Below are 12,500 nucleotides of genomic sequence, written 5' to 3'. Positions count from 1 at the left end.
TGATGCTCCGCTCGTTTCTGTGCTCAAAACGATCTTCTCTTTCAGCTCGATCAAGTAACGAAGCTTGTTCTGGCCCTGCTCCAGCGATTGTCGGATTCCTTTCACGATATTCAGCTTGGATTGCGTTTCAGCGAGAGTGTGTGGTACGGCTTCACACTCATTCAACTTCTCACGCATGCGGTCCAGCCAGTCCTGACACTCTCCGTACAGTGTGTTATGTTGCTGATGCTCCTGATAGTGTAACTCCAGGCGACGCATAATTTCTTTGGCGATTGATAGCAATACATTGTACTTCGTAGTCAATTGCGTCACACCGTTACTGATACGTGTGTCGGCACAAATGTCCAGCAATACCTGAGCCCGCATGTTTAAGCTATCGAGCTCACGCTGCCAATCGAACAGTGTCTGTAGTTTATCCTGGAACTCTTCCAGTACTCGCTTCTTTTCCTGCAAATTCGCCTGCATTTTGTTGTACGTCTGGACCTCCTGTTCGATGCCATCCAACCACTTTAGTGCCACACCATACTGATCGTCGTACTCCGTCCATCGAACTATGCCGTTCTCCAGAGCTCCACTGATCTTTTTCAATGCCAGACAGTAATTGTCAAACTCTTCCTGTAGGATCGCCACTTCCTTTTCGATCGCTTCCACCTCTTCGCTTTCCACGCTACGGCAGGCTACTTCCGCCTGTTCTAGGGCTTTCTCGAGCTTCTTCTGACCAACCGGTACGTCATTATCCAGAATCTTCAGCTGCGTCATCTTCGATACCAGTGTTTCCTTGTCACCGCGCGAATCCGAACACTTGTTCAGACATTCCTTAGCGTTCCGTATCCATGCGGCAAACTCGTTGCTCGCATCGATAAACGCTTGATGTAGCTCGACCGTTTCCTTCTGTTTCTCAAACATCTGCTTGGCATGCTTGCTCAGTGTTTCGTACTTGTTCGAGATCTCTGAGGCCGGTGAAGTCTGCCGCAGATCAGATGCCTTACTGGCGACCGATTGTATCATTGGTTCGAAGCTTACAATGTCCTGCACTATATCGTTTGCCTGGCGCAGATTGGCTCGACGTTCGTTCAAACCGCTGCTCAAGCTACTGGATGGACCACCGAGCCGGAATCGAACTACCTTCTGTTCACATACCTGTTGCAGTTTACTCTCGCGATCCTGAATCCATTGCTGCAAATGGTTGTAGCTGGAACTGTAGTCGGCCCACTGCAGCAAGTTCGTCTCCAGCTGTACCTTGGCCGTGGACATGCGCTTCACCAACCGATCCCAGTTCGTTTGGATATCCTTGATTTCACCGTTGATCACCTCCTTACCATCGGACTTGGTGCTCTTAACCACCTTCTCACCCGTGTTGACGGTCGCGTTTACCAGATGCTGGCCCTGTTCACGTTGCTGTATCAGCTCGACGATTTTGGCCAACCGTTTCTCCAAGTTCTCTTTGCTCACGTGATCCACATTTTCCGTCGAGTAGCGAACGATCTCCTTCGCGTTGTCAATCCATCCGTTCGCCTTCGTCAGATTATCTTTGTACTCTCGGTGCAGATCCGCATTTGTTTCCACCTTCTTCAACACATCCTTTGCCAAATTCACCTGGACCTGATAGCGTGAGTTTAGGTGTCGCAGCTGATTGCCAATGTAGGTGTCCAAGTGTGATTGTAGCAGTGGTGCAGCGAATGTATTAAACTTGTCCATCTCTGCCTGGCCCTTCTCCAGCTTGCCAATCAGTTCGCGCATTTCACGGACCTGTTTTTCCTTCTCCTCCAAAGTAGAGCACGTGGCCAACTTGTGGTTTTTCACGAGAATGTCCACCTGCTGCAGCCACTCTGACAATCGCTCATACTCTTCCTTGTACTCGCGCAGTAAGTTCAACGTTTTCTCCAAATCGCGCTTCTGCTTGTCAATGTCCCCAAACAGCGAGTCAAAGTTAGCTTTCAGCCCGTTAATGTCGCTTCGAATTGCTTCCTTGCCACGCTCGGAGGTTGAAGCCATTACCACTTCGCCGGTGTGTACGAGATGCTCCACCAGCAGCTCACCCTGAGCACGCTTGTTCATCAAAGCATCAAGCGGTGCAATCGCGCTATCCATCGTTAGCTTGTCACTCAGCGATTGTTGCTTCACGCACGGCAGCTTCTCCCGAGCGCGGCTGATCCAGTTGAATAAATCATCGTACGCCTCTTTGTACAGCCGATGGTCACGGTACTGATCCTCACGATCGGTCAAAATCTTGCTAATCTTCTCGGCCAGATAATCGAATTTGCCCAAAATCTGCTGCGCAGTCGTGGCTGCCTGGGACTGCTGACCCGATGCCGTCATCTCTGCCGTCTTCTGTTTCAGCGGTTCAATCTCGATCTTCTCCAACCGTATCTTCTCCTCCGTGTTCTTGATGCGCTCCAGCTGGGCCCGTTTGTCAGCCATCGTTGCCTGGAACTCCACGAAGCCAGCCAGCTCGTTCTCCATCCAATCAATGTTCCGCTTCAGATCATTCACTTGATCCAAAAAGCCGGACCATTGATTGATGGCTTCATCTAGCTGGGTACGGATGTCGATCATACGCAGTGCAAGCGCAGACCATTCATCCTGCAGCGCTGCCACCGCCTTATTGACAGCCTCGTGACCAGACGGAGTAGTACAAGCCAGCACCTGTTGAGCAAGATCTACAATCACCTGTAAACGTCCAGAACCATCCTCCTTGTTCACGATCATGTCCTGCACCAACTTCAGCTTGCTCTGCAGTTCCTTCTCTGAAGTGCTCGACATATCGGCGCAATAGTTTAACTTTTCACGAACGGCATTCAACCAGTCCCGATGTTCACCGATACGCGTCTCCAGCTCTTGGTGCTGAATCACATACTGCTGCCAACGACCAACCAGCTCTTTCACCCTAGACGAAGTTTGCTGATACTTGACGGCCAGCTCGGATATCTGAGAGTTGCGACTGCTCAAATATCCTCGGTACAGCTGCTGCGCTTTCTCGGTAAAGTTGTCGATCTCCAGCTCCTTTGCCTTCACCTCACCCTGCAGACTTTTCAGGTAATCCAGCGTGGCCTTCTTATCGATAAGCGTTGCCTTCAGATCGACCGAATGCACTTTGGCATCGATATCGCGCATCCAGTTCATACAATCCGTGCGAATCTTCTCGTAATCCGTCCATTCGCCCATCTTGCCCCCGATGCTGTCCAGCGTCGAGTCAATGGCCGCCAAAAGACCTTCCCACTCCTGCTGCGAGATATCGATTTGCGAGCGGATATTTGCCTGACCCTCGTCGCTCGTATCCGGTACAGTTGCTTCACCTAACAGGCGAATTTGCTCGACACGATTCTGCTCCGCTACAATCGATCGCTTCAACTCGCTCAATCGGTCCCGATTGGTCAACAGCGATACCTGATCAAGATCCGTCTCACCCCAAAGCTCCACCGTATTGTGATTGGCATCGATAAAGTCCTGCGTCTCCATCACCGCCTTACAGTACTGTCGATGATTATCAACGATGCGATTGTACTGATCTCCGTAAGATTGTGCCTTTTCCAGATAGTCCTCGTATCGGCCAGACAATTCGTCCATCTTTCGAACCATAGCCGCATCATTATCATCCACTAGATCACGCAGATTGTTTAGTTCGGGTTTGTGGTTCTTTATGTCGTTTAGCAGCTCCGTATAGGCCTGCTGCTGGGCACACTTTTCATCGAGCGTTGGCTTCAGTATTATGTTGCCTCGTCCTAGCTGCTGCTCTACGGTATTTAGCCAATCCTGGAGCTGGTCCGCCTTTTCCATGAATCCGGTAAACTTAGCAAGGCGGCCTTCACACGAGCGAGAATAAGCGTTGATTTCATCGAAAAGCCTTTCGCACTTGGCCACCAGTTCCTGGATTTCATTTCGAATCATCTGCTGACCCTTGGTTGCTGTCGAGGCGTACAACTGTTCACCAATATCAGACACCGCGTTGCACTGAACCGTCGCCAGGTTTTGCTTGGCCAGCAGCGTATGAATCGTGCCTAGCAAAGCCTGTGGATCCTGTTGCATCGCTCCAGCACCCGCCGCACTGTCCATCCGACAACTATCAAATACCTCACGAATGTCGTCCAGTTCCTTTTCGGTGTCAGCGTACCGCTTACGATATTGTTTGTGTTCGGTGTATGCTTGTTCACACTTTTTGGCCAACTCCTTAACCGTACCTTCCACGGACTGTGCGCGTGCCTTCAGTTGCTGCATATTGAATGATATCTTGCTATCGCCACTGCTCTGCAGCAACTCCGATGACTTGTCGAGCAGTTTATCGAACTCGAGAGCATTCTGCTTCAATCGACCGAGCAACGCTTGATAGTACTCGTGTTGCTCTTGCTTTTCACCTAGACTGCTTTTCAAGGTGTAGCCTCGCATCGTATCTTCAACCTCACCCAAGAAAGCTCCGATCTGATCGAGATCACGCTGATAATCATCCCACAGCTGAAGACGCTTCTCTAGCTCCACACGAGCATCACCGATCGAGACTACAAACTTCTCGAAATCGGCGGCCATCTTCAGTCGATCCTGCTCCATCACCGTCTTGGCACCGTACGAAATCAAATCTCCGTTGTCGGTGATCAGCTTGGCCAGGTGGTTGAACTTTTCCTTCATCTTAGCCTGCTGCTGATGCAGATCATCGATCTTCTGAATCTTCTCCTGCACCGCACGTTTATTACCCGATACATCCGATAGTTGCTTCAGTTCGCTAAACAGATGATCCTGTTCGTCGAGCAACGACTTTTGCGCATCATTAAATTTGTTGCACAACTCCAGTGACTGCTCTAGACGGCGGATCAGATCGACACACGATTTTTTCAGCAACTCGTATCGCTCGTTGATAGAGTGTACCTTAGCGGTGATGTCTTCGTTCTGCTCATCGGTCGCCAGTGAATCAGCTTTCTCTTTAAGCGAATCAATGATCCGCCGGTGCCCACTGATCTCCTGCAGGATCGCCTTGTACTTGAACAACTTTGAACGGATCTCTTGCGTAGAGTTCCAGCTCTGGGATTCATTCGGTTCGATCTTGCGCTCGGTTGCGTCCAACCATGCCAGAACCTGCTGCATAACGTCCTGATAGGAGGACCATTGGATAGAGCGAACATCGAGCTGCTTTTTGGCATTGTTTAGCGCTGCGATCACCTGATCCCAGCGTTCCCGCAGCTGACGGACATCTTCGCGAATCTTCTCGCGCCCTTGTGCGTTGGTTTCGGGTAGCACCTTCTCACTGGCCGTTACGAGACTCGTTAGATTGTTCTCAAACTTTTCCTTCTCCATCTCAAGATGCTGCAAACGGGACTGATGTGCCGTAGCCAGTTTCTCACGTCCCAGCATCTCGAGCTCCTTTTCGAGCTCACCCAACCGATTCGCACACTCGCCAAACCGTTCTTCGTAACTTCGGTGGTCGTTCACAATGTTCTGGGCACGATTCGCTACCTCTTTGCTCAACACTTGCAGCAACTGATAGCGATTGATCAGCTGGTTGATGTAAAACTTGATTTTCTCCACGCCGGTCTTGGTGAACAGAGCCTGTGCAGTCGTCACAAAATCATCAATCTGTTTCTGTTTCTCGCCGATCTGCTCCTGATTCGCACGGAACACTTCGAGCTGTTGCTGTTTGCGCTCCAACGAATCGTACAGCTGCTGTTCGCGGAAGATCGCTTCCATGGAGCGACACCACTTCGTTAGTCCTTCCAGATCCTGATCAAATGCTCCCCAGCCGCTCAATGATTTACGCTGATTTCCGATCAGCTCGTCAATCTGCGTGTACAGACTGGCCAGTTCCGAGCGCATCTCTCCAATCTCACGCTCGATCGCCCCTACTCCGGCCGCAGAAGTGCTGGCTTTCGTCTGTTCATAACACTGCACCAATGTATTGAGCAGTTCGTCACCCTTCGGTTTAGCGAGCTTCAGGTTATTGAGTGCCTCAATGCGCTTGTTAATTTCCGTCTTTTCGCCGCCCATCTCTTCACAGCAAAGGACCTTATCCTTCTCTTCGTTGATCCAGCTGCGTAGCTTACTGCCGGCAGCCACATAGTTCTGGTGTGCCGCCACGCAGTTGTTAAGATTGTCTAGCAGCTCACCCGACTTGCGCACAATGCCCTGATACGTATCTTTGATCGACACCACGTAGCTCTGTAGATGCTGATCCTTGGTGAGCGAAAGCAGTTGCTGGGCCTTCGCGCAAACTGACTCCACTAGACCTGCCTGTGACAGAATCTCCTGGTGCATCAGCTTGTGGTTCTGGTACTGAGTCCGTTTGTCCTGAATGTTTGCCTTCAGTTCCGCGTTCGATTTCATCGAGCTTTCAATGTCCTTCAACCACTTCGATAACTGTTCTTGCTGCAACGAAAACTCACCAAACTGCAGAATGCACTGATCCAGCTGGTGCGTAACGGCGTTCAACTCGTCCGAGAACCTATCCCACAGGTCGCGCATTGCACCCAGTTTCTGTCGGATTACCTCACGACCTTCGGGACTCGTGAAAGAGTAGAGCTTCTCGCCACGATTGATAAGATCCTCGTACAGGCTGCTATCGTCCAGTCGCTTATACGCGATCTCTTTCAGCCGCAGCTGGCGCTCCTGCAACACACTCAGATCACCGACCAGCTGATTGAACTCTTGCAATCCCTCCAGATTCTTGCGTAACAGTTGCTCAAAATCTTCATATGCCTGGTTAAAGTCACTCTGATCGTGCAACGTCGATTCGGCTTTTGTAATAGCATCGGCACATAGTGCGGCCACCGTACGGTATTCGTTCTGCAGCTGTGCCACTTTGCTAGTTACATCGAACTTTGATTTCACTTGATGTCCCTCCTCGAGGATGCCGCTCACCGTGACTCCGTAACCCTGTACGGCATCGCGAATCTTCTGCAGCGAAGGTAAACATTGCGGCTGGGTGGCAGTCTCCTTTATTTCATTCCGCTTGCCCACCAACCAGCACAATGCACCGTCCAATCGCGCATTGAACGCGTCCAGCTGCTTCAGCGAAGCACTAGAGCGCATCTTAAAAGATCGGCATTTCTCGAAGAAACTCGTCCACTGTCGTTTGTTGTCTTCGAAGGCACGTAACAACTCCGAGTGACCATTCTCATGCGTTTGAGTCATTACAATCGCAAACTGGTTGTAGCAATCGTTGATACCCTCTAAGGCCGCTTCTTCCTCTGCCAACACGTTCTCAATGTGAATAAGGTTCTCCTCGATCTTCGCCCGTGTTAGATCACCATCGCCAAACATTTCTTCCGTTTGGGATTGCAGCTTTAGCAAGGCATCGCGTGACTTCTCCAGCATCACATTATACTGCTCGTGGGCTTTGATCGCTTGCTCCAATTGTCCCACCTTACGATCGAGCTCCTCACGCAATGCACCGAACTTGGAGCGAGTTTCTTCACACTGATCCAGCGTGCTCTTGTCCGGCAAGGCTTGGATCTTCTTTTGCAGCTGGTCCAAATTTGTTTCGTGCATTGCAATGTCCTTCTGCATGTTTTTGCCACTGTACAAGGCACTTTTCTTCTCCTGTAGTGTAGCATAACGATCCTGTAATCCCGAGGTTATCTTGCCGCGCAGTTCGGTCAACCAGTTGTTCAACTGACTATGACTTTCGTCAATTGACTTCTTCTTAATCAAGTCTGCCTCTATACGCTTTATGGCACCATTTACTTCATCCAGCAGTGCGTTGAAATCACCGCGTAAGCGTTTCATCTCCTCGCGAATTCCTTCTCGGCACTCGACACTAACCTCGGCGTACAGATTTTCACCCAGCGAGCATGTTTCGTTTAAGGCGCCATCTTTGGCCAACACCTCAGCGCGCAGTGCCTTTGCTGCCTCGTAATCACGATCCGTGAGAACCATCGGTTGTCCATCGGCGCTCAAGCACTTCTGGGCAAGCTTCTTGTCATTCATTTCTCGCAACCATTGGCGCATCTTATCGACCGATTCCCGGAATTGTCCATTTTTCGCACGAACGTCTTCCAATCGATCCAGCAGTTGACCAAAGTACTTGCCAAACGTTTGATATTTGTTCTGCAAATGATGCACCAGCACGAGCGCTCGCGAATCCTGGTTAACCTCGTTCAGTTTGTTACCCACCGATTGCAGCTGATCCATCTGGACCTTGAACTCATCCAGGCTGGTACGCGTTTCACGGATTTCCGCTGCTTTGGCCTCCAGCGTAGATAGATCGATCAGTAGAACCGTTTCCATGCGATGGCGCGATTCCAGATCCTTCAGGAAGCGTATCACACCTTCGGATATGGATTCGTAGCTCAACCATAAGGCAATGTTGTCCGTAAGCTGCTGTTCAGTGGCGGCAAAGGTAGCCTTAACCTGATCCAGCTGCCTAGCAACCTCCTTCGTTTCATCTGTCATATGTTGCACCTTGGCTTGCGAGAATAGATCCACCACCGGTCCGGTCAGTGAACGCTCGGTTTCGTGCAAGGCACGCTCGCAGTCATCCATACTGGATCGTATATCGTTCAGTGTCGTTCGCTTCACCTCAAGCTGATACTTGTCGCTCGTTGGTTCCGGTACACACCAGTTCAGCTTTTCGCTTTGCGATGCGATCATACGCGATAGGGCGGCCAGTTTGTCCTTGAACGATTTTTCCACGCCCTTTGTCAACTTTGCTTCGACATCGTTCAAGCTGCTCATCACAAGCCCGAACCGTTGATCTAGATTCTGCAGCTCCTTCGCTACCGTTGAAGTCTCCTTTACACCTTGATCGTACTTTTCCTCCATCGAAGCGAACTCGTTCTTCAGACCCGTAATCTCTTCACCAACCAGATTAAGCTTTCTTCGTAGATCGCGACAACCGGCGAGGTGGATCAGCTGCTTACCACTATCTAGCGTCATATCGTCACAGCTAACGATCTGCTCTCGAATGTTGTAGATCCGTTCAATGATGCCTTTAATCGAGAGCTTCAAGCGTCGCTCATCGGCTGCATACTCCGACAGCCGGCTATTTAAACGATCGGCTGTCTCGGCAATCGTAGCAAATCCTTCCTGCAGCTCCACCACCATTGCCTGTAAGTCCTTCGGCAATGTTCCACCGTTTAGCTTCTTAAACTCTGCCAGCAATCCATCGAGATTTTCCTTAAATGCCTGTTGCGCCGGCAGTTCTGCACGATAGGCCACAATTTTGCTCTCGATTTCACCCGGATGCTCTAAAACACGGCTCAGTTGATCACGCTTCTGTTGGAGCCACTCGTCCAAGTCCTCGTGAAGCTGTTCTGCCTGTTTGTAGAGGGCCACCTTCTGATCGAGCAGACTGGAGTTATCGATCAGCGTTTCCAGATTCGCCTTAAACAGATCGTTATTGTGACGGAAGATGTCGAGAATGTTGTCACAATCTTGCGGATTGTATCCGCGGAAGAGTCGCGCCAGCTCATTACCCTTGGCTGCCACCATATCCAAGCTCTTCTTGACTTTCTTCGTCATCGTTTCCGATGCCTTCCGTAAACGATCGAGTGCCTGGAGCAGTGCGGGTTTGTTGTCAAAGTTTAGCACGGTCGCCGCATTCAACGCTTCGACCTGCTTCAGTTCGTTAGTGAAGCTCATGTTGTACTTGTTGAAATCGCCATACAGATCGCTGGTCGTTGAAAAGACCCGCAACGTTTCGTCCGATTCTTGCTGCAGATCGTTGACCTTGCCGTCGAGTGCACCAAGTTCCTCTTGAATCGCGAGTCCCGTCGGTACGAGATCCTGTTTCAACAACAGGTTGCCCTCGTACGCGGTTTGTGCTTTCGCTGAGCACAACTCGCTGATCTTCTCGTTCAACGTTGACAAATCCTCCAACCCATCGTCCAGCGTTGAGAGACGGGCAGCTTCAATGATAGCCTTCAATCGTTCACCGAGCCCGTTTAGCGTATCAGTGAGCTCAACCTGCGTCCGGCGGAATTTGCTTACACGATCCTTAGTACTTTCAACCTCCTTTAGTTTGCCATCCACCTGTGATCGAATGCTAGCTAAACGATTATCCAACTCCGCGATCATCGTAATGGCACTGACCGGACGGCGTGCCTTATCGTGGAACGAAATACACGGTTCCTGTTCCATGGCAATCGAAAGCCGGCGCCAATTCTCGATGCCGGCTGCAATCTCTTCTACCCTCCGATTGGCATCGGTCAGCTGCTCTTCGGTAGCCGAATCGTACTTGATCAAACTTTCACGCAAATACGACAACTGATCTTTCGTCGCGTTGTGCCATTGTAGAAACTCGAGCCACTTTTGCAAGAAATCCTTCATCTGCAGTAAACTTGACTCCAAATTTTGATAGTTGCTGGCCAGCGAGCTGTACGTTTCGTTCAGCAGCTTGTTCTCCAGCGGGTTATTGGACAAGCTTTGCTGTTTCACTTGGGCGTAGATCTGATTGAAGGTGTCGCGCTTGTCCGCATGCTGCTGCACCAGATACTGTACATTCTGGACCGCCAGCTCGATCTCATCCACGCCCGTGTTCTCCAACTCGCTTATACTTGTACGTATCTGATCCATCCAGTTGCTGAAATCGGTCATCTGAGCATTGAAGTTCTGCTGCTCGACAATACTCTCGTAGCTAGCATTGATATGGGCACGAGCATTTTCACTCAGCTTCGCCAAACGATCCTTTGCTTGCTTCAGCTGATCCCGACCACGCTGTACGCCTTCCTCCGACAGACCGTGGGTGATCTGATCGAACATATGCACAAGTGCGATTAATTTCGCCTGCTGTTCCGATATCTCGTTACTAAACAGCTTCAATGACTTGATCTTCGTCTCAAGATGATCGATCGGAAGAGCCTGCGGAGCCTTCAATCCGTTATCGAACTCTCCAATCATTCGTCGCTCAGCCCCATCGATGTATGCATTCAGCTTCTCCAGATCGGTGTCCAACAGGGCCCAATTATTGACCAACTTGCCTGTTTTATTCAGCAAATGCTGAGCACTCTCATACACGCTGGAAACCGCCATATAGTACTTGTCGGTTTCCTCCGACGGTTTAACACCGTAGCGGATGTTCTGACTAGCTTTGATTGCATTTTGCAACTCATCCATCTTGCCCTCACACTGCTCGTTGAACGCTTCGAGACGACCCTGGTAGGCACGGGCTTCTGGTAGCGTCGATGGTCTGACCTGCTCCAACTCCGGTGCCAGCTTTGCTCGCTCGATCCATTCCTTGATGCTGCCCATATCGCGATTATAGTTGTTCCAGGTTTCGAAATCTTCACTCACTAGTGCCTTCTCGCTATCCACCATTCGGTGCAACTCCGTAAATGTGCTCTGCAGATGTACCACTTCCGATTTCAACCTCTTCATTTCATTCAGATTACCTTCCTTTGCGGCGAGATCCGCGGCACTCGCATTGAGCACATCCAGCTGACGAATTTTCTCTGTCAACACTCCCTCAAGCTGCTTCGTCTTCACGACACGCTCTTCTGCGGTGATCTGTGGTTGCTTGATGGCTGCCACCATCTTCGGGTACACGTTGTTAGCCCAGCTCTTCAGACTATCCAACCGTTGTTTGTACTCGTTCCACTTATCACTGTAATCCTCGAGATACACGACACGCTTCTCGACATAGTCCACAGTGTTGTCAACCCGCTTACCAAGATCACTCACTTCCTTTTCGATTGCCTGTTTCGTAGTTGGCGGTAGAGAAATACCCAGCTCACGACAAAGATCATTTAGCTGGAGCAATGATTTCGAAGAAGCCTGCTTTAGATTCAATGCCAACTGACGCTTCGTGTCCAGATCATGCGTTACGCTTTTCGGATCCGTCTGCAAAGGAGTAACCGAGCGTAGCTCCATCTCGGCCGTTCCCAGCAAACTAACGATTTGTCCCTTTTGCTCATTGTAATCGGTCCACACCTTCTGGACGGCACGCAACGATCGTAACTTCTCGGCCGCCTCGTTATACGTATCATTCCATCCGGATTCCAACCGACGAATCTCACCACCAATAAATTGTGGAGCACTTGGGTTTTTGCTAAGGTCCTTGCCACGCTGCAGCATCTTCATGATGTGTGCTCGCTGATTGTCCAGCTCTTTAATCGAGTACTGCTGCTCTTCGATCATTTCATTCACGCGCTTATAACTTTCCGGTGGTGGTACGTTCTGGGCTTGGCTTTTAATTCGATCGAGCAGATCACAGATCTCCTGTGCTTCTCGTCGGTACGTGTAGCACTTGGCAAACACTTCCGTCTTGATCATTGTCGTCTCGATGGTCGGTATCAAGGTTTTATAGCGCGCGATCAGTTTTTCGATCTTTTCCTGCTCAATCGTCGCCTGTTCCTCGTTCGTGTGGCTAAGCAAGAAGTCGAGCGTTTTCACCAACCATTTCATGTCTTCCCGCTTCGCATCAGCCTCGTAGCAAATGTTCTGCAAAAATTGTAAATGTAAAACTCATTAGTCAATCACGTTCTCTTAAGAATGTACCCTTCCTCTCTCGCTACCCATTACCATTATTGTTCTCAACTTCGGAAAGCAGTATGGAGGAACATTAAACGTAATGTTATACATAC

At 50.1% G+C, this 12,500-nt stretch overlaps 1 protein-coding gene across 8 annotated transcripts in view; it reads right to left on the bottom strand.

Moving 5' to 3' along the window:
- Positions 1 to 12,500, bottom strand: part of LOC125950077 (muscle-specific protein 300 kDa) — a 74,377-nt gene that overhangs the window by 44,397 nt on the left and 17,480 nt on the right. For all 8 annotated transcript variants that reach the window (XR_007468696.1, XM_049677679.1, XM_049677681.1 and 5 more), the window contains one exon: positions 1 to 12,357. This exon is cut by the window's left edge and continues 855 nt beyond it. Coding sequence is in view for 7 of the 8 variants with exons in the window: in XM_049677679.1 (XP_049533636.1) it covers positions 1 to 12,357 (12,357 nt within the window). In the remaining variant the exon portion in view is untranslated. The remainder of the gene's footprint in view (positions 12,358 to 12,500) is intronic.

This window comes from Anopheles darlingi, chromosome 2 (genome assembly GCF_943734745.1).
Source record: "Anopheles darlingi chromosome 2, idAnoDarlMG_H_01, whole genome shotgun sequence".
NCBI lineage: Eukaryota > Metazoa > Arthropoda > Insecta > Diptera > Culicidae > Anopheles > Anopheles darlingi.
This window is presented reverse-complemented; position numbering and strand designations above follow the sequence as displayed.